The sequence below is a fragment of the Ambystoma mexicanum genome, chromosome 11 (assembly GCF_040938575.1).
Source record: "Ambystoma mexicanum isolate Mex_15411 chromosome 11, UKY_AmexF1_1, whole genome shotgun sequence".
Taxonomy (NCBI): domain Eukaryota; kingdom Metazoa; phylum Chordata; class Amphibia; order Caudata; family Ambystomatidae; genus Ambystoma; species Ambystoma mexicanum.
In genome coordinates, this window is record NC_090934.1 from 256536511 (window position 1) to 256558022 (window position 21512).

Consider the following 21512-nt stretch of genomic DNA (forward strand, 5'->3'; position numbering starts at 1 on the left):
CTTAGGGGTTGGTCGCTCTCGCTTAGCTGAGATAAACTTAAGTTGGAGGTGTGTGAAATTCCCTACAGTTTGTACCATTCAACGGCCTCGTTAAGACCTTCTTTGTCGCTTTGTGTTAAAAAGATTAGTCTTTGTTCTTTTTCATGAAGGATTTTCTTCATGAGGCAGATGTCTTTCCCTTTGATAGCAATTAATATTGTCCATTGGAAATCTTCGTGCCCATGATTTTTGTTATCACTGAAATGTTATCAATCATACATTGTGGGCAAAAGGTTAGTGTGCATCTTATGTGGAAGTTGAATTTGCAGTTCAGTCAGTACTTGCTCCTAGTTCCCCAGTGATAGCTCCTACCTATTGGGTGATGCCAGTCACCCAGGAACTCTTCTTTTTAGCCCCTGCTCATCGAATCTTGATTTCAAACCTTGCATCTGGATAGCCAAAGGTTGCAGATTTCTTCCTTTGGCCTTTGAAATCTTAATTTTTTAAAATTTTTATTTATTTGTATATGGCTTTACAAAATTGTAGAAAAAGGAAACGAACAATACAAAAGTAAGATTCTACAAACTTGTTGCTTTTTAAAATTCTATCTAAAATACAACTGATAAAATGGGTCATCACGAGAGAAGGAAAAGATCAAATCAAAAATAAATAGTTCTAGAGTACAACATTTCAACAGATTTGGTTTAAAGGGATTCCTATGACAACTCAAAACATATATTTACATTCAATTTCATATAGAACAGGTACAGTAGCTTATCTAGCAAAGGAAGGGCAATTAAACCTTTCTCTTAACATGCTGAGGATGGTATATGAACTAGAGAAGATCACACTCCATCTTTAGGAATCTAACGACCGCTAATTGCAGAGAAGTTTTTTTTTTGTCGTATGGCATGCGCTTCCATAAAAGATCAAGGTCCACATTATTTGGATCCGGTACGAAACGGCCAAAATAAAGTGGTCTGGTTAAGGCTGGGCAATCAATCAACAGGTGTCTCAATGTTTCTGCCTCCTTACAGTGTCTGCATAGGATAGTAAGAGCCAAAGATATGGCTTGCGCTGTTTATAATTTCTCCGGTTAACAACACATTGAATCGAAATCTCATGAATATGTTTCTCCAACATCTGTTTGGGAAACAGATTAGATATGGTTCCGGAGAACCCATGCAGTTGTAGTAAGAAACCATATGAGAGTATAGTCTATAATCAGTCAATTTTTTAATTGTTAGCCCAGTCTCTATTCTGAAGCAATTGTTTTACTCTTTTTGGGTTATTTAATAATGTGCACACGGGGGCTCCCGCAATACTCAGTAATTGCTTGCATATTTCCATTAATTTCTTGAGGAAAGCGTATTTTGTGACATCTTGTTTCATATGGTAACCCAAATCATTATACAAAGTTTTTCCATTTTGTCTTATGCGATTTCGATATAGTGAGACATTTCCACTCTATAATATAGTGATTGCAAACCGAATTCGTATCTCAGAGCTACTAGAGGAATTCATTTTGGTAAACAAAATGTCATTTCTCTTAAAATACTAGCTTCCAATTTATTCAAGTCTGAGTTACCTGTTATAAACGAGATTTCAAGGCCATACGAAATTTTACGGAATAGCTTTTTGTTTGTAGTATCTAAGGAAAGGTAGGCAGGAAAATGTGCCAAACTTACGATCCACTATTCGCATTTGGATAGTGCATAATTTAGCTTCCATGAGATAATAATTCTGACTGGGGGAAATATTTGGGCTATCGATTACCAAAAAACCAAGATATATCATAAAATGCTTAATTCCTAATTTAGTCTTAGCCAAAAACAATTTTTCCTGTAACTGCTTTTTTCTTTCGGCCAAGGCGCAAAACATGGTATTTTTGCACATTTACAATCAAACCATTTATAGCCATATAATCTGCAAAGGCTGTTAACAAGCTGTGACAACCTGACTGACAGCCCGGGAACCGAAGACCTGAAGGAGGCTTGGTGGGGCCAGGATACAGACCATACAACGCTACCAGAACAGGAGAAAGGAATGGATACATGTAGTGAAAACAGACGTCAAAGAAACACTGGCACATAAAACGGGGCTGTCCGCAATAACGAGAAGAGAAGGGAAACCTTTAAACATTCCGTATGGTGCAATCGGCAGGAGACTTCCACGGACGAACCGCTGTTATTACACAAGCAGCAGAAAACCTTACGAACGGATTGATTGAACATACTTTTGAACCAGTGCACAACTTACCGTTACATTTAAAACTGAAAAGGGTGGAAACCAGCGTTCCCCATGAGGCACGAGTGCAGGCTCCATTATGGCGACCAAAATCCTCGAAAGAAGGGGGCAGGGCTTGGAGGGGCTTTTCAAGCTTTAGATCAGGAAAGCTTCCTGATTGGGTAAAGGGGTTCAAGCCCCTATTTGAGGACGGAAATGAGGAAGAACTGAGAGATTAGTTTCCTTTGTGTTTCAGAGGTCAGCAGCCCGCGATGAAGAAGCAGATACGTTCCGTTGGGCGTATGAAGACTAGCCTACGCTTTCTGCCTTATTCTTTAAGCAAGCCTGCTAACAACAAATTTTGGACTTGAAAACGGAAAATCCCTACTTAATTTATTTTTTTCTTTTGCAGACTCGCACAGATTTTAGAGTCTGCATCTAATAGCACGATCAGTCGGTAGTTTAATGGCGAGGATCTGTCACCCTTCTTATAAATTGGGATAATAAGGGACATATCCCACAAATGCAGAATGCGCTTAGTTCGACCTATGTCTGCAAAAAGAAGAAATGGCGCTCTTGACCAGATGTCTGGGTCACCCTTCAATAAAGCGTTGGATAATCCGTTAGGGCCAGCAGCCCTAGAGGGGCTAGCCAGGAGAATCTTTTCCCGAATCTTGGCAATTGAAAAAATTGCAGTTCCACTGAATGGTTGATAGAATATTAGTGATTATGCAACAAGAGCCCCCCCCCTTCCCCACCCCCGTTTCTAAAGATCAGTAAAATGCCCAGACCATACCTGTTCAGTAATTGGATTGAGGCCAGTGTCTATATTGGCGGAGGAACTTGTTAACTCTGCGTGACAATTCTGGCGCCTGATTATCTTTCAATGATCGCAGCATTTCTTCATTGTTTGCTTGGAACATTGAACTTTTATGGCCTTTTAGCCAATTTTTGTAAAGTTGTTTCAAATATTTTGCCCCCTCCTTTTTTTGATTTTTCAGAAATTGTTAGTAATCTAAGTTTAGAACGGCGCAGCAAGATTTTACTAGTCCGGACAATATTGTCATATTTATGAGCGTGAAGTTTCTTTATCTGACTTTTGCCAATTTGCTTTATGGAGTTGTCTATAAGGGTCTTAACATGGGGAGTGAAATTGGCATGGGGGAATCTTACTTGCTTTTCTTCGTAGGTAGATATGCAGTGGTCATTTCGAAACGCGTCATTGCATGCCTGGACATTTCCAGGATGACATATGATCCGATTATTGGCAGGATTCATGCTTAGTTTTGTGGACATAGAATTAGAGGGAGCAACACATCTCAGTATCAGTAAATCCAGTTTGAGCATCTTGTGCGTCACTGAATATCGTTGAGTTTGTGGCACAAATGTCCACTAAGTTAAGAATACAATCAGAGGTGAAGATGTAATCATTTGCAGATGACCTGTTTCCCAATGACCAGGTTATATAATTCTTTTCCAGCCCCAAGATTGAATACAGCAATCTCAAATCCCAGGATTTAAATAGGAAATGTGACTATGTTGTGGAATATGCTATGTACATGCCCCAAGAAATCTGAGTTACTGTCCCCAACAGGTTCCCGGATCACATTCATCGGTACAGCAGGGGCACCCTCTAGATGATCAGTCAGAAGCTTCATACTGGTATTTAAATCACCCATGATCAATATCATATCTGAAGGTCTATGCATTTGGAGAGGCAATTCTCCATGATGGTTTCCATTTTTGTAATTGGATCATAGAGATTAGAGCCTGGGGACCAGTAAACATTCAACATCAAGAAATGAGAAACATGAGTATTGCCATCCAACTTCACCAGAACACCTAAAACATGAGGCGGAACAGGAAAGATTTCAATAAGATGTAGGCCACCGCCCAGTCTAATGGCGATGAGAAGGCCACCGAGAGTCTACCTTTTGAGACCCTTGGTGGCTAATAGGTGGCAGCATTCAAAGCCATCAAGCTGCGCTGGGTCGTCATACAAGTTTCCTGTATACACAGTTTATTTTTACCTCTCAACTTGTGACATAGTTGGGGAAAAGATGAAAGATGAGAGTTGCCGTGGGAGTTCCAACATAGTATGGATAATGTATTGTCTGGGTTAAAGTTGCTGTTTTATTGATTGGAGCTACGATATAGAATCTCGTAAGCTCAATGCCAACCATCTCCAACTTGTTTCCTGATCTGAAGCACTCTCCATTTTCTTTTTTTTGATGCTGCGCCACAGGGTTTAGGGATCGGGAAAGTTTGTTTTGATTAATTCCATCTTGTTGTACCAGTCCCTCACCAAAGATTAATATGTCAAAACCCCTGCTGTTAAACTGTTCCAATTCGGCCAGCACTTTTTGGTAGACCAATTTGGAATGAAAAACTATCCTCACATGATCGTAGCACATTGGATGAATAAAATCAATCCTCTTAATATCGGCCGAGGCCAGATTTCCAAAGAAGGGATATCGTGAAGGAGTTGCAGGGATCTTACCCTATTCATTGATGGCTGCTTACCACAATCAAATGGGGGATATAGTAAGATGCTTGGAAGTTCGAGATGACATGGCTTTCTCCATAGAGTATGTCTTAGCTCAGTCTCTAGATAATTTTTTGGGAACCTCATGACTACTTCCCCTAGAGTTTCTCTCGGGCGTGGTAGCATTGGGTTCGGAGGTCTCAAAAAAGGAGGTGTTTGTGCTTTATCCGGTACTTTTGACAAGTGAGGAGGACTAATGTGTAGTGGAATAATACCATTTGGTACTCCAGTCAGTTCTATTTTTTTTTCCTCTTCTAGAGGAGCCTCATTAATGGATGCACGAGGCATCTTGACTTGATAAGCACCAATTTCAGCTATATCCAGTGAGGCCCCGCTGGCCTTCAGCACTTCCTCCACAGCTGTGCAATCAGCAATTCCAAGTGTACATCGCTCATTGCTCGTTTTTCCAGATCACCTTCTAATAGGTTACCTGGAGAAGCCTTTTCTGCTGTTAGATCGACTATTTTAGGGAGGCCCTCAATTGGATTCGAAGGCTGATTCGAATTGGGGGACCATGGTTCTGTCAGATCCAATTGAGGCGGGATCGCTTGGACGGAAGGAAAGCTAGTCAACTTTGCCTGATTTTATCGGGTTGGCTTTAGAGAATAGGCCATAAGTTTCCCTCTGTCCCAAAGAGAGTGGCAAATTGCCCTTAAGATGCGGGATCGCCGAATGGGTAATGCCCGTGCCTTGCTTTACTTTTGGACCCAAGATCGTCTCTTTCATTGCAGTTTTATGACTCATCTCATCTGAGAGTGTGTCAGTGGAAATAATATAAGCTCCAGCATTGGTGGTCAGATTTGCAGGTGGATTTTCAACCACTTCCACATCCAGGACCAGAGATTGCTCCTTTTCCTCTCTAATGAAATTTCGTCAAGTATGTTTGGGAAATGTATTCCTCTGATTGTATATAGAGGAATTCAGTATTTTTTTCTTATTTTTCTGGATCTATTTATTTTATTTACTTATTTTTGCTTTTTCCCCAGAGAGGTTTTTGTTTGTTTGTAGCTGTGACTCCAGGGATAATGATCCCAGTGGGAAATTAGAGGGAGGTACAGATTACATTAATTTAGTATCTAGTCTCTTATCTATAATCCTATCCCAGCCAGCCAGCTGGGTAACCAACTTGGCTTGAAGCAATACCAATGTGTCCAGACCTACTTTAGATTGCGCTACTATGCACTCCACAAAACGGGTAGAGTGGACTTTTAATTCCTGTATAGGGTCCCTGCCAAATCCACATTCTGAGGTGATTGCTGATGCTCTATGTAACTAGAGGGCTCTTGGAGATGTTGAGACAATGCAAGTATGCTGGATCAGCTGTAAAAAAAAAAAAAAAAATATTAAAAAATCCTGAGGAGTATCCAGGAAGGATATATCTGGCAGAATGGAAGTGTTGTTTTTTTTTTTTTGGGTTGAGTTGCAAAGAGACAAGAGCTTGAGGCTTCCTCTTGATGAGCTTGCGCATGTCCTCCGATCGACAACATCGAGGAATGTGCCATTGCCTCTGAGTCCAGCAACAAGGAGTCACTAGGTTCTAGGGGAGATGATGGAAGAGGCATGTTCATTGCCATGCGCATCGTGTTTTTCACTGGAGTAAATACAAGGGGCGCGGACAGTATATCCTCATACAACCGCGCCCCCTGTATTTTTGAGCTTCTTGTTGCAGGCCCCGTGGAAATGGGTCGAGTATAGACGTACTCGATACTATTACGTCTTCTCGACATTGCTTATCAAATGCCCGCACAATGTATTATTTAAGATGTTGCTCTGCGTGTAATCATTGTGGCTGAAAGCGAGCAACAATGCAAAATGCAGATGAGCAAACCAAAAGCACGGAGGGAATAAAACAATGGAGAAAATGCCTCCCTTTCCTTCCGCCCCTCTGCTTTGCCCACCAGAAGGACGACGCCTGTGAGGGAGTAGGGGGACCCGGCCTCAGGTCTAATGGGTGTAACAGGCGGGCACTCCTGGCTCGCGCGCAAGGGTGCGAGCCCTGGATGTTTTAACGCTGGCTGGATGCGCAGAGGGGGCGTGGCCCCAAAAATGTCCAATGGGAAAAAGTTCAGCAGGGCTCCAGCAACGAAACAGTGTGTTCCGCCGGCGTAACAGACTGGCACTTCCTGATCAGAAGCTTCTGGAACTTTGCCGTGATTTACTGCAGCTGAAATGTGCGTTTCTGGGGCTGTAACTGTGCAAGAGGAGAGGTGCAGTCACCAGACCCCACTGCTGCTCCCAGGAACTGGTCTGAAATCTTACTTCAACATCGGAATTTATTTGAGGTATAATGTCAGTCCAGGGATATAATCCTTTTTGGAGTGTAGAATACCATGTATTTTACACCTCATCCATGTTGGATTTGAGTTAGGGTTGACATTCTCTCTATGGGACAGAATAAAACGTTCAAAGAGCCATGGGTGGGTGCTATAGAAGGTGTATCTTTAGGCAGCATGCTTCTGGTTTAACCCCCTGATCAGATCTTTGATTGTGACTTGGAATCGGCCACAGGTACAGAGAGCTTTGTTTGAACCGTTGGCCACAAGTAATGTAAACTTTCGGATAATTAAGGTGATGGTTTCTCATGGTAATAGCCTCTGCTAGAAGGCTATGGGAACTCTTGGTATTATAGACCCCTGCCCCATTTTTGGCGAGTTTGCCCAAGCCTGTGCTCTTGCAACAAGACACACCATTTAAACCAAATGTGGTTTCTAAATTCCATATGATACAAGATTATGTTCTCCCAGCCTTTTCCTCTGAATCAGTTAAGCACTGAGGCATCTCCTGAATGTCAGATGGTCCATCTTGATTTACCCTGAGAGCACAGTATCTGTTTCTTTACATTTTTATTTCTCCTTTTTGGAGCGTCAGAAAAAGGCAGGAAAGCAGCCCCTCTCCAAACCGCCCCACCCTCATGTCCATTAGCAGATTGTTGAGACACTATTGCACTGGTGTGTGCACTGTCTAATACTTCTTCTTTGCCTCTTGGATTCAGTAGTGCTAAACTAGGGGGGGGTGGCTGTGTTCTGGATGGAGGCTTCGACAGTGTCTTGCCATGAAATGTGTAGGATGTCCCCTGGATTGCACTGGGTACCTGTGTGCATTAAGGCAGTACACTACTAAGACTTTGGTTATTTTTAAGGGAACATTTTACTGGGTTTTCACAGTAAAAACCTTTGTGTCTTTGGTTGTACTTCAAAAGTAAGGACTGACACTCGTAGGAGTATGCCTGCTGAAGTGCTGTGACCTTTAATATGTAGCAAACCCTGTTGTTTATCCCATGCAATCACCCAGTAAAAAAAGTTGTGTTCGATCTCAGGTATCGAAATAAGAATTTGTTGAGCAGGAGCTAAATGCAGCTCCTGGACATCACCTCGGGGGAACATTGAGCTAGTACATAGTAAGTTACAAATCTAACTTCCACATGCGAGGAAAACTATGAACATTTGTCTGTTATATAGGTACCATTTGCTTGGGGATCCAAAAATAGCTCCTTGCTGCTATTGGTGTCAAGCTAACCAGGCTATTCTGGGCTACAAGCAGGAGCTAAGTAGCTCCCTGCATTTTAGAACACGGTAGTCACATATCTATAAACTGCACTCGCATACAAAAGTTTAAAGAACTGATGACATTACACTTTCAACACAGAGCCATATTGTACCATGTCCTAACTCTGCATTCAGTTCCATGGTCCTCTTTGCATTCATGCAAAAAGGTACCCGACTTGTAGATTCTCTCCCTGGGAGGGTTGTATCTTTGTCTACATCCATCTGTTTCCAGGTAATAGCACAAAACAAACATCCCCTCCAACCAGTCCATGTCGTGATAATAAACAGCACAAGAATCCACTATAATGGAAATTGGGTACCCCAAACCTTGTGTGGCAAATCACAAGGTTTTGAGTAGTCTTCAGTAACTGATTAAATATCATTGGTCCACAGTTAGTTTGAATATTATACGAAAACAAATGAGGAGAAAAAAACTCCTACACATGTTTCAACCTACACTGGTCTTTTTCAAGGCCAATAATGTAGGTAATTCTTACTACTGTGTTACCTTGTCGTTGATTTGACGATACAGTCCAGATTTATGCTCTATCGCAACAATGCACTTGTCATCTCTTATGAATCGTATAATTGCTGTCTGTGTGGTGAGAAAATATCTTTCTACAAACAGTAAAAATAAAATAAAAAGTCACTCGCCACTTAAATTCTACACATACACAACCTTTGGTCACTGCCTGTTACTGGCATTCTTTCTAGCCCATTTTATTTCTCTCTACTCATTAATTGAAACTATCTACCTCCTTGCTCAACCTCTTTTTCTCTCCCTTTCTCTTCTTTTCCCTTTTTCTCTCACCATCCCACAAGGCCTGTAACCTACCCATGCCATGCTCCAATTTCTTTTACATCAAGACCTACAACCTTCTGACGTACAACTTTGCTAAAACGCTTATCTAAATCATCCAACTCGCCCATCTTGACTATTGATCTAACCTACTCCTTGGAGTCTTCCTATCTCTGCATTTGCCTCATTCAATAACATTCTTAGCTTTGCATGTTGCACTATATACAACATTCCCTGTTTTCCCCGCCTTTCATCTCCACCGGCACCACATTTCTGCTCGGACTCCATGGCAAATGTTTCTCAATTTACCACAGATCTTTTTCAAGTATCTCAATATAGTCTTTAATGGAACATGTTTTTTTTTTTTTTTTTTTTTTTTCTTACTGTTCTTATTTTCAACATCTTTGTAAGCAATGTTTTGTGCCTGTTTTTGAAGCTTTTAAAGAGGAATTGACGTCTGAGCGGAGAACGTGCTGTTTGCAGATCCATTGTAGCAGAAAAGGGGTAAAATGAAAGGCTGCATTTTCTTTTACTTTACACTAACCAGTTTCCTTACTAATCCTGCCCCCACTAATATAAGGCTAGTACCAGAAGTGCAACTATTGATACTGTTTTATTTATTTTAATTGTATTTATTTTTACTTTTCTAGAAGCGCGTAAAGCCCGTGGGCATCTAGGCGCTAAAACGTGCAGACGGACAGTATAGGCATTAAAACAATTATCTGAGTGGGGCCATAGCAGGCAAAGTTCGTTGATAGGCAAATGAATAGGTGGGTATTCAGATTTTTTGGGGAAAGGATGGAAGGAGGGCTCCTCCCGAAGTGTGAGGGGGAGATTGCCCCAAGTGTGGCAGAGCGGACGGGGAAGCTGGAGCCACCCTCTCGAGTTTGAATTCTAGCGTGCTGAGGCAGTGGGTGGGTGTGAGGATCGGAGAGTTTTGCTGAGCATATGTCTCTTGATCTTCCGGGCGAGGGATGGGGGGCATCATTGAACAGGCATCTGATGGTAATGGCAAGGGTTTTGAATATGATTTGTTCGCGTATGGGGAGCCAGTTGGCAGATCTTCTTGCCTCTGAGGTGTGATCGTGGTTTCTTGGGTCATTGTTTTGCGGGACTTGTAATTTGGATAGGTCTGTCTCAGAGATGCTGCAGCGTAGTCCGTTACAATAGTCTAGCTTGGACAAAATGAAGGCTTGTGTGATATTAAGGCGATTCTCAGCATAGAGGAAAGTTTTGCAGGCGGTGATGAACTTCGTAGTGTAAACTGAGGTTCAGGCGATGTGATTGCCATTGCTGGTCATTGTGAGGGATGCGTCGAGATAATTACGGAGTAGGCAACTAGAATGGTGTGGCTGAAGGTAGTTGAGCTTTGCGAGACGGGCAGGAGAGCCAATGAGCAGTAGTTCAGTTTTTTCATAATTCAGGCAAAAATTAGGTGAGGGTATCCAGAAATTGATGGTTTCATATATGCGGTTTACTTTGATGGTGTCCTGGATGTGGATCCCAGAGAGGGGCATGAAGATTTGGGTATCATCTGGGCAGTTTGTGTTGATGATGCCCAGGAAGTCGAGGTGGTCAAGTAGGGGCTTAGTGTAAACATTATAGAGGGTGGGAGAGATGGAGGCGCCTTGTGGGTCCATGCTGGAGATGGGAAGACTTTGGAATATCTGTTAGCTGGGAAGGATTAGTTCCGTTTGGCCGCTTTAGAGGAGAAATGGGCAGAGGAAGTGGTGTGGTGGCAAAGGGTCGAGTGGTCGACTAGGTCAAAGGCGGCTGAGTGGTCAAGGAGTAAGAGGCGATAGAGGTTGCTGGCATCCATGGTTTTGTCGAGGTTGATTTTTCTGGTTGAGGCGAGCTGTTTCGGAAGCCGGTTTGCCTGAATTTTAAGGTAGGCGGCTTTGCAGTGATTTTAAGGAGAAACTGGATAGTGGTGATGGGCCGGTAGTTGGCGAGGGTGGGTTTCTTGAGCAGGAGGGAGACCAACCTTAACATGGGGGGCTGGACAGGAGTCGCCTTTGCAGCTTGAGGGTTTTAGCCCTTTGATTACAGCTGTTAGGTCAGATGTCCAGACAGGCAGGAACACGAGTGTTGGGATCTGGGTTCAATGGGGTTGGGTAGTTGGAGGTCCGAAATACTGGTGGATTTCTTGCTGATTTTTTATTGTAGTTGGGTGACTTTTTTTTACAGTGAGGGCATCTTGGATTTTGTTACACCAGAGGTTCTCTTTCACCATAGAGGAGGGAATGGTAGCAGGAGTTTAGAACTCTGAGAATGGTTAAGAGTTCTCTGGGGTTTGTGGGGGTTGGGGGAGGGCATTTGCTATTGGTTCTCTGTAGGAGGCTTTAGCAGCATAGATGACTTGCTTATACTGGTGAGAGATGTTGGAGAAGAGGGTTTTGTTAGCGGTTGTTGGGTCTTTGTGGCAGGCAGCTTATGCTACCCTTTTTTGCTACGGATTGTCCGAAGGTTGGTGGTGAACTACGAGTTGCGATGACTAGTGTTTTTAGCTTTCCGGGCTTTAAGAGGGGCTAGAGATTTAATGGTGTTTTCTAATAGCGAGTTGTCGTGGTCCACGAGGGCTGATGTGTCATGGAAGGGAGAGGTTTAGAAGTGGAATAAGGCGGGAGCTGGTGAGGGTGTGCGAGCTGCGGACGAGAGTGGGAGGCAAAGGGGTGCTGATTTGACTTTTTATTTTTAAATGTATTTATTTTTTGGTCTGGTATGGGAATGCTGAATATGACGTGGTGATCTGACCATGGGCACGGTAGGTTGACTGTGATCAAGATATTGCAGTTCTGATCCAAAAGCCAGTCTAGAGTGCAGCCACGTATATGTGTGGGATTGAGGATTTGTTGGGTGGCACCCAGGTTAGATGCCAATTTTTGCAAGGGCTGAAGCAATTGCGTCCTCTGTGTCGTTGAATCCTAGACTGAAGTCGCCCAGGATAGCCACTTGGGTTGATGATTTTAGGTTGGTGGAAATGAGTTGGGAGACGTCACTTTCAAATGTAGTGCTAGGTCCTGGAGGACGGTAGAGGAGGTGGAGGGTGATGGTGGAGTTGGGCGACCAGGTAAGTTAGGCAGCGATGGAGCAGCAATGGATTCACAGTGGGGAAGTTGTGTGGTGGTGAAGGAGCGCAAAGGGATGTCGACACTATAAATGAGCGCAACCCCACTACCTTGTCTAAGGGCTCTGTCGCAGCGGAGGATGGTGTAGTCTGGCGGTACGGAAATGGCAAGGGAGGGGTTGAGCCAGGTTTCTGTGGTGGCTAGGATGTTGAGATTTTCATTGACCATGAGGTCCAGGATGTATGGGCCACAATGGATTTGGCATTGATTATGGCACAGCCGTATGGTGGGGTCTGACCTGGGCTGGGGGCAGTGGTGACTGTGGCCTTGGTTGGTATGTTGGTTTGCCACAGGGGAAATACCAGGCTTGGTAATTGCTGCTCATGGATGGCCAACTTTTTTAAATGATAACATTTTTGAGTGAACTTCCCCACAAATAGTCATTGCTTGCACTGGAACCTGCCCCTGGTAAACCCAGGCTCTAACCAGTCGGCTAGTGGGTCTCTAGAGCCAGTCGTGATTAAATTAAAATGTATAAACGCAAACAATGTGCAATCACTAAGCTTGGTATTTCCCAGGTGCTCGCCTATCCACAAACCAACCGGGGTCGATCCGGCTTAGCTTAACGGGGGCGGCAGGAAAATTGGGTGCTGAGATGAAACACTGATTGTATTCGGCTTTACAGACTGGATGGGTTCCACCCTGCTGCCGGTGAAGCTAAGCGGAATTTGGCCTAGGTTGGTTTGCGGGTGGGAGACATTGACATGAGACGTGCGCTGGCCTTGTGACAAGGGACGTACGCTTCTGATGTCAGCTTGAGGGGCGGGTCTTATGATGCACTGCCGCTAAGGCACTTTAACTTAGGGCGACAGGGTTAGCAGAAGATGGCGGTTTCCAACGTGTGAGTTTTGAATGTGTAAATGTGACAATCTATGATAAGATGCATTGGAATTGTTGATTGTATGCTAAAAAATACATGCCCTATCCATTGGGACAATAGAATTCCTGGGCAAACTTCCCCTTTTATGTTTTCCATCTTATTATGGCTATGATCATAAAATGCTACGTAAATAAATATGAATGCACTATGAAATGCATCATTTCCATGAGCATCTACAAACAAAACACAGCAGAAACTGAACAGAAAGAAACCATTCACTGTGTGCTGTTTCTGACAGGCTCGGTGCACTTCAGCTCAGAGACATTTTTGCCTGCAATTTCATACATGCAGACACAAATCAAAAGATGTGCGTTGGTTTCCATCAAGTTGCTTGCCCTTTGCATATTTTATTTTTGTAAAAACTGTATATCCCTTTCAATTCTATAAACTGCCTAGCCTCACCTTGCATTGCTCACACCATCTTCTTCTGCTGCTTTGCTCCAGTTCATTACTCAGTCTCTCTTCCCCATCCGTCTTGTGCTTCTTACTGCTTCAGCTCTTTTGCCATCCGTTCCCCCAAATAAAGTATTACTATGCTTGCCTTTGAAATCTGTCCTTAAGCTCTGTGTCCTCTCCCTCGAGATTCAATATCCCCAACTTATTATTTAGGCATAGAAAGTCACGTGCCACCTCATACCTACACATACACAACGCAAACTATTCCTTACTTGTCAAGAGTCAAATATCTGTATAGAAGTAATCTGTAAGAAAGACAGCAAGACGCTTGATCTTACTACTATGTAGTAGTTAATATTACACCGGGGGACTCTGCTTCCCCGGTGTAAATATCTGTACATACTGCACTTTAAGTCGTGTATCAACACTGTACCCAGTTCATGTCCATTTTGTGGCCCCCCCAGCCCCCTTCAAGAACTGGAATTCAACCTACTTGTTTATCCATTTACTGTGATGTATAGCACCCTTCATAGGGATTTCTCTCATGAACGGTGTTCTCTTGTAAAGCATTCTGTTCAAAGAGCTCACATTTCTTCAGTAAATACGTTTGATGCTATAGTCTTGGGGGGCCGACAACTTATATCCATAGCCCTCCATATGCATGGTTGCCCATTACTCTGGTGATCTGTCTAGGAATGTAGTGGGGCCATGCGTTTCCTAATTTAGTAAGCCACTGAACATGCTATTTGTGGACACAGACCTCACTTTTTACAAAACTATACCTCGAGAAGGGCTTTCCTTCAAGCGGCATGGTGCTGCACAATTATGAGTTTTTGGTAGATCACGGTTTAGTCAAATATGCGCCATTCTGAAACGAATGAACGGATCATATAACAGCATTATTTTACCCTATGCCCATAGCCAGTAAGAGCACATTACATGTTGTAGTAGATCCGAGATGTCTGCATATCGTGGTGAACAAAACGCACCTAAAAACAAGTGTGGGTTGTGTGGTGGTGACACAATGTATAACATATTCAGATACCAATTTTTGTTAGAATTTATAAGAGTCTTGGATTGGATGAACGCCTTAAGGTACTAGGAAATTGCTCTACTAACTATTTTGTGAACATGTGAGTGTCAAGGACTGGCTAACTGAAAGTAAGGTTTGCTGTGGGCTCACTGTAACTCCAGGTTGTTCAAATGGCTTAACATAAAACATGGTGAATCTATTCTTGGAAGTCTTTCGGTCTCCAAAGCACACCCTGTTTAAATGGTAGCCAGAAGAAAGTTCCAACATATTCCTTTACATTACAGGCTAATCCCAATGTACAGTACATGTTTTCCCGATTTGGCTGACAAAATGTTCATAATCCTATCATTTGAATCCTATCATTTGAAGTCTCTCTCCATTCTACAAACAAAACATATATCGGATTGCTTCCTGGAGAAATGCAAGAGCAAAATGGTTTCTCGTTTAGGTCGTAACTGTTTCAAAGTTGGCCACCATAGAAGCAACATAGGAACAAGAACTTGAGGATAATTTCACTACTGGATTCAGATCCATTAGGGCTTTGTGAACCTTGGAGCTTAACAATGAGGTTTTTCACTACTTCCCTTGTTTTGTTTCTTTGTCCTCCAGAAGCCGGCCACTGTATTACTAGTCTGTCCTTCTCCCCCGGTGGGCAGACCTTCCAGTCTCTCCTTTGTTGCCTCCAACCTGGTTGGTCTGACCTTTTTGTTTCTGTGTCTATTCTACCTTCTGTTGGGTCTTTATTTTTTTGGGTGATCTGCTTGTCTCCCTACAACCGCCTTTCTCATTTACTATTCTACCCTTAGTTTGTTTCCCTATCAGGCGACCCCTGAAACACTGCTTTCCCCTTGTTGTTCTCCAAGTGTTTATTCCCCTTTCTTCTACTTTTGCTCATCTCCAGATCAGACCCATTTAATTGCCCATCGAGAGTTTAGTCTACCACTGTTTGAGACTCGGTTAACTTCACTGCCCATTTCTGCAGTGTAGGTTACGTCCCATCAAAGACTTGCCTGTTGGAGTTGAATTCCACCACCATTTTCTTGACCCATAACCGACTTCACTCTCTCTGCATAATGTGTTTTTTCCTTGCTGCTGGGTCTTCTTGTAGCAGCCATTAAAGTTCTATGTTTCTGGGGGTACTTGCCATCTAGCTGCTCATCACCCTCTTCAAGTAGTCTGAGTCTATCCTTAAGCCATCATTCTTTGGATGTGTGTATTTTCGAATCTTGTTTCTGCGCACTACTTTAGGGACTGGATATCCAAGTCTGTTTTTTTGTCTTCTCATTGGGTACGGGCCATCACTACTTATTCCTCTCCCCTCTGGGAGGTGTGTTTTCTGCAGTCCTTGAGTTTTATCCCTCTGGGAATTAGGTATTTGTCACACTGGCTCATCTCTAAAGTGGGGTCCTTCGCAGTATGAGTTGTGATTTCTCCACAACCTTGCTGTTCTCCAACTTTTTCAGGTTTCTTTAAGAGGCAACACTCTTGACCGTAATGGGTATTTATCCCTTCTCATCCACGTTCAGGGTACTTATCAGCTAGACTATATTCTCACCAGAGCTCAGAATTTGCACTTGCCTCTAGCTGTTGGCTAGTGATGAATGAATCTTGGCAAGTAAGAAATGGGCTGATGTGTTTGCATGCACAAGTGAAGGGGCATATTACTTTTTATGGCTGGCAAGTAATTTGTAACTTGACTTTTGACCCATGTTCTCACTGTCCCGAAGGGGGTTCCTCTTCTCAGGTTTTTCAAGTGCCTTGCCATCGGGCCTTGCCTCTGGTATCAAACTCTGTGGCTAGGATATCTCCCCATGTCCTCTCCAACACAGCTTCAGCTCTTCTGGTTGCAACTCTGGAATACCCATGAAAAAGTAACTGTTGTACAGAAACAAGCAAAAGTACGAACTCTTACCAAGTGATGGTTTTCCGTGTCTCGAAGGGGTGAATGGGATTTTATTGCTGTCTTGATTGCTTAACAGTCCACCCCAAGCCTTTTATCAGTGACTGAACCCACATTTTGGATATTTAAACAGGAGTGGACTGGTTTCTGCGGTGTGCAGCGGACACACCGCAGAATATTCTGCCTTTTACTTGGATGTTAGCTCTGTGCGCGAGTTCCTTTGCAGTTTAGCTTCTTTCTGAGATCGGCAAACTTCTCTGGTTCAATCTTTCTGTGTTTCATGCCTGTTACAGTATTAAATGGGATATGTTAACACACCCCCCCCCTTGTCTGCATTATCAGCGTTTAAGGGGCATTGTAATATTTTTATTTACATCAGGTATGCTTTCCATAATTGGAGTTTGACTCTTAAGGCATGCTGTAACCTCTAGGTCCAAATTCTCTTTCTGTATTGTGGATTCTTTCTGGTTCGAAGGAATACCCACTCTCCGAGAGGGGAAGACAAACCCAGGGAATTTTAGTGTGCTTGGATTGTGTTGATTGTTGCCATGTTTGGAATGTGTCAGTACAAGGGAGATTCTGGAAATGGTTGGCAGACAGTAAGTGAGTGGATGAAGGAAGAACTATCAGTGATTGTGCTGGTGGCCTTTAAGAAGTAATGGATCACAAATCAACCTACTTGTCCACACATCCTCTCGTTTGGCTGCATACTTCAATCTGGCGACGAGCGCCCACCAGCCCGGATCCACGTGTGAGCTTTGGTGCAGTACAGCAGCTCTGGGAGCACTCTGGGTAAGCCCGGCTTTGTTGCTGCATTTCTCGCTTTCCCGGTCCTTTTCCCCGGCACGTTGAGGCGTCAGCAGTTTGAGCAAAATGAATAAAGAGGCTAATCAAGGGAATTGGGGAAGGCCGTTGCGTGACTTGAGCGCAACGGTGTACGAGCATGCTAAAGAAAAGCACCCACTGTGCTATGCTCCTTCCCTGCAGTCTTGGTTGTTGCCTAGCAACAGGAAACAGAGGTCTACTACACAGCCGTTGCGATGCAGCATAACGGACGTAAACTGATCTAAAGGAAACCAATTCCATTACAGTGCACTGGGACAGTGTTCCTGCCTTTTTAATAATAAAAAAAAAATTCAATGATTACACATTTGATATTACTGATGTTCAAAGCATTGCCACAAGCCAACTGAACATACAGATAGTAGGAAATAAAAAGTACTGTACATCAAGATTGCATCAGGGGATTACATTCATGAGGAAATGATTCCGAATATAGCCCCTCCACTTATATTTCTCGTCAGCACAGGGGGAGCCTCCAATTCCTTGGAAGAAGTCCTTTGAGCACTATGCAGCGGCAGTTTGTGGAGCCAGTTTTGGCGCAGAAAGAAGAAACGCTCCTCAGGCATTGCCTAGGCACTCCCAGACAAGAAAAATGTGACGACCTACCTGACCTAGAGGGAGAGGCAGCTAACTTTACGCAAAATGCATTGCCATGTTGGATACACATTATGAAACCTAACTCTGCATCATGTTAGAAAGGTACTAGTTTGGCAAAAGGGTACAGTGGGAAACAAATTGTTGGAAACGTTCATCACTGCTTTAAGAGATTTAGCGAAGAACTGCAATTTTGCGCAACAAACCGATGAGTGTTTCAGAGATCAGTTTATGTTTGAATGCTGGGACAGCAAGATTGGAAAACATCTGTGGGGAAATGGGAGAGCCATCCTTGGAAGAAGTGTTATGAATTGCTAAGGAGGTGGAGCACACAAGCAAATTTGTGAACGTTCTTGAGAAAAAAAGTGCAACACGGCAAGCAACTTGAAGGGAAGCGTTAAGTCGTGGTGGCTGGCTCCAAGAGCAAGCTGTCCTCAAAACCGAAAAATGACACATGCTGCTACCAAACTCGAGCCATCTAAAAAAAAAATACCTCCTCTCAGAAAAGGTGTTATTGGTGCGATGCTTTAGGCCATCTTGTCAACACCCCTTCTTGTCCAGCAAGTAAAATGCACTAGGTGCAAAAGAAAAAGGCATCTGACAAAAAGCTGCAAGTCTCACACCATAAACCTGGTTGCTTGAATGGTATGATCCTTCAGAAGATGCAGTTTGTGCGGTGGATAATGAAGACTGAGGAAATAAATGGCCCAAGAGATCTAGTAACAATTGATAATTGTCGATATGATAGATTCAGGGGCAAAATACACATTCAATATTGCCAAAAGAGCTTTAATGGAAGTTGATCTAAACTCTTGAGCATATGGAGGCGCCAACATTAATGTATTAGGCTGGTTTAAAGGAAACTTCCAATTCAAGGGGAGAACAGCCTCAGGAAAAGCATGGGTCAATGAAAAGGGATCAGTTCCCCCAACTAAGCTGGCTGTAACAGAAAAGTCTAAAAATTAGATTGAATCCCAACAATGAAGAATGTGTCCACCTTTGACAGTGAAATATTGCACTCCCAATTATTCAATGAGAAAGTGGGCTGTTTGAATGGCTTTGTGTTGGGTAAGATCCTCTTTACTTTCATTCCATTTCTATGGACCCCGAAACGTTACTGGAGGGCTATGTGTTTGCTGCCAGGAAGAGGGCTGGGACTGTCTGGTCCCAATCCACAAACTGGTGCCAGTGTGTCTGAGTAGTATGCATGGGTTTTGCCACTAGTGGTCCTGATTGGACTGCTAGGCGGGTGGCAGATCTGCTAGTGGGAGCTACTGCTCTTACCTGGTTTTTAGGATATTGGGAGGACCCCTGCACCCACTCTAGAGAAATCCTGGAAGTAACTGCAGAAGCCAAGACTCCTGTCCAGCTACAAGACCATGGACCCATCGGAAGAAGGCTAGGTGGCCACTTCTGCTGCTCCCAGCCCTTCTGTTGCATAATTTGAGGTACTTGGGGTCTCGCCCTAATTTACCAGGGTATTCCAGACGTGGGCCCATTGCTCACTGTGCTCAGAGAGGCACAGCTCCACCTCACCTATGAGGCCCCACTAGGCCGAAGCACGTTTCTAGGGTTGCTGTTGGTACTCTTGTTCAGAGGAGATTTGCCTAGCATTTCGGTTCTGGGCTGCCTTTGGGTGGGACAAAGACTGCTAAGCATATGGAAATGTCTCCTGTGTGAAAAGCGCAGTGAGCTAAAGTGTGGTCGAGTCTCTCCCGGGGGCCATCCACCCAAGAACAGGTCAGTGGTATGGTATTGTTGGTATGGTGTTTCAAAGCGCTCAAGGAGGGTGGGAACGGGGGCGAGGGGGAAGCAACAATCGCTCAGAGCCTTTGAAATTCTTATATGATAAGTGTGCACAGGCAGAGTAAGCGCGTAAAATACATTTAACAGTTTGAGATGCAGCAAATAGACCTGATGGAGATTCTGCAGTTTTTCCAGTACAATTAAGGGGGGGGGGTATGGATCGTACAAGTGCACACGGTCACAGGGAGGGGGGAGATCCAAGTGCACCTGGTCAGTGGAGACTGGGGTAAGTGCAGAGAGAGCCACTCTCTTGGGTTAGTTCTCAAGTGCGGTGAGTGTGGGTGGGGTGTAGGTCAGAGAGGGAGAGGGCTCCCCCCAAATGGAGGCACCTGCTGAGGATAGGGATCTCCCTCCAAATCTCTGCTTGGAGAACCGGCTCACACGCAGAAGGTTGGAGGTAGATGAGCGGAGGGCTCGTGAGGGACAGTATTTAGGCTGGCAGTGTTGCAGGTAAGTAGGTCCCAAGCCCCCAGAAAGCCTTGTGAATAATGCAGAGGGTCTTGAACTTGATTCATGCAGCCACGAGGAGCCAATGAAGGGATTTCAGCGCCGGAGAGATGCAGTCCCTGGGCTTGAGGCCAGGATAAGTCTTACAGTTCTGGATGAGTTGCGGAGGGCAGAAGAAGGGGTGGGGGGGGGTTGAGGAAGAGGCTGTTGCAATAGTCCAGCCTAGTGAGAACCAGGGCTCTGGAGACAGTGAGCCGCTGGGGGAAAGTGAGAAAATGTAGAGTACCTCTGAGGAGGTGTAGCTGATGTTAGACTTTTTAGAGATGTCTGAAATGTGAGAGGAGGAGAGTGCAGTCAAAAAATGACCCCAAGGTTTCCTGCCTCGCAAGTGGGTGTGGGCGCAGGGCCAAGAGGCTGCTCAGAGTGAAATGGGAAAGCTGGTGCAGGGGTCCCAATGCGAACGATTTGCCTTACTGGCGTTAAGGCAGAGGTTGTTTGTAGCACACCAGGACTGAATCGTGGACAGCCAGTCAGATCTGAGCGAGGCGGAGGTGGCTGAGCATAGCCTGAAAGAAAGTTGCGCGTCATCTGCGTAACACTGGAATTTGGCAGTGAAAGTGGCAATTACACGTACAAGAACAGCCATATAGACGTTGAAGAACAAGGTGGATAGGTTAGATCCCTGGGGAATGCCACAGGTTTAGAGAGCTAATGTCGAGAGAAAGGCTTTGATTTCCACCTGGGATGGGCGGTCAGAGAGGAAGGAGGTTAACCACGCCAGAGCCTGACCTGTTATACTCGGTGTCAGAGACGTGCGATCAGGATGTTGTGGTTAACCGTGTCAAAGGCAGAGGAGAGGTCCAGGAGAATGAGGACAGAGAGGGTGTTAGTATCAGGTCTTCACGGGTGTTCAGAAGAGCAGTTTCCGTGCCTCTGGATGCTCTAAAGCCAGACCGATGGTCATGAAAGCAACCAATAGATTGTGTGGCGGGTCAGCTGAGAGATGGCCAACTTCTCCAGGTGTTTGCCCAGGAAAGGAGTGATGGAGATAGGGCGGTAGTTTGCCAGAATGGAGGGGTCGGCAGAGGGTTTTTTGAGCAGTGTGTGCACAAGGGAGTGTTTAAGGGCAGTGAGGAGGGATTGCAGAGATCAGCCAAGGCTGGGGCGAGGGAGTCAATATTTTCTTTAATGGTTTTAGAGGGACAGGGGTCCACCTGTTTGGATGAAGCCTTCATAGATCGGACTTGTCTGCTGACCTCATCAGGTGTGACTGGTGAGAGAGAGGAGAGTGTAAGTGGAGGGGGGGCGGGGGAAGGGACGCTCCAGTGTTGGTGTATACTGTGGTGTGGAAGAGAGGGTGGAAAGGATGTCTTGGGTTTTTATGGTGAAGT

The 21512-nt window shown here is 44.3% G+C and overlaps 1 protein-coding gene and 1 long non-coding RNA gene across 5 annotated transcripts in view; one reads left to right on the forward strand and one right to left on the reverse strand.

Annotated features, from left to right (window-relative positions):
- LOC138503342 (uncharacterized) overlaps positions 1-21512 on the reverse strand; it is a 249913-nt gene that overhangs the window by 97293 nt on the left and 131108 nt on the right. The window lies entirely within an intron of this gene.
- Positions 1-21512, forward strand: part of LOC138503341 (transcription initiation factor TFIID subunit 12-like) — a 413461-nt gene that overhangs the window by 11402 nt on the left and 380547 nt on the right. For 2 of the 4 annotated variants that reach the window (XM_069622975.1, XM_069622976.1), the window contains exon 2: positions 9531-9598. The exons of the other annotated variants lie outside the window; for them this stretch is intronic. In XM_069622975.1, coding sequence (XP_069479076.1) covers positions 9531-9598 — 68 coding nt within the window. The remainder of the gene's footprint in view (positions 1-9530; positions 9599-21512) is intronic. 4 annotated transcript variants of the gene reach the window in all.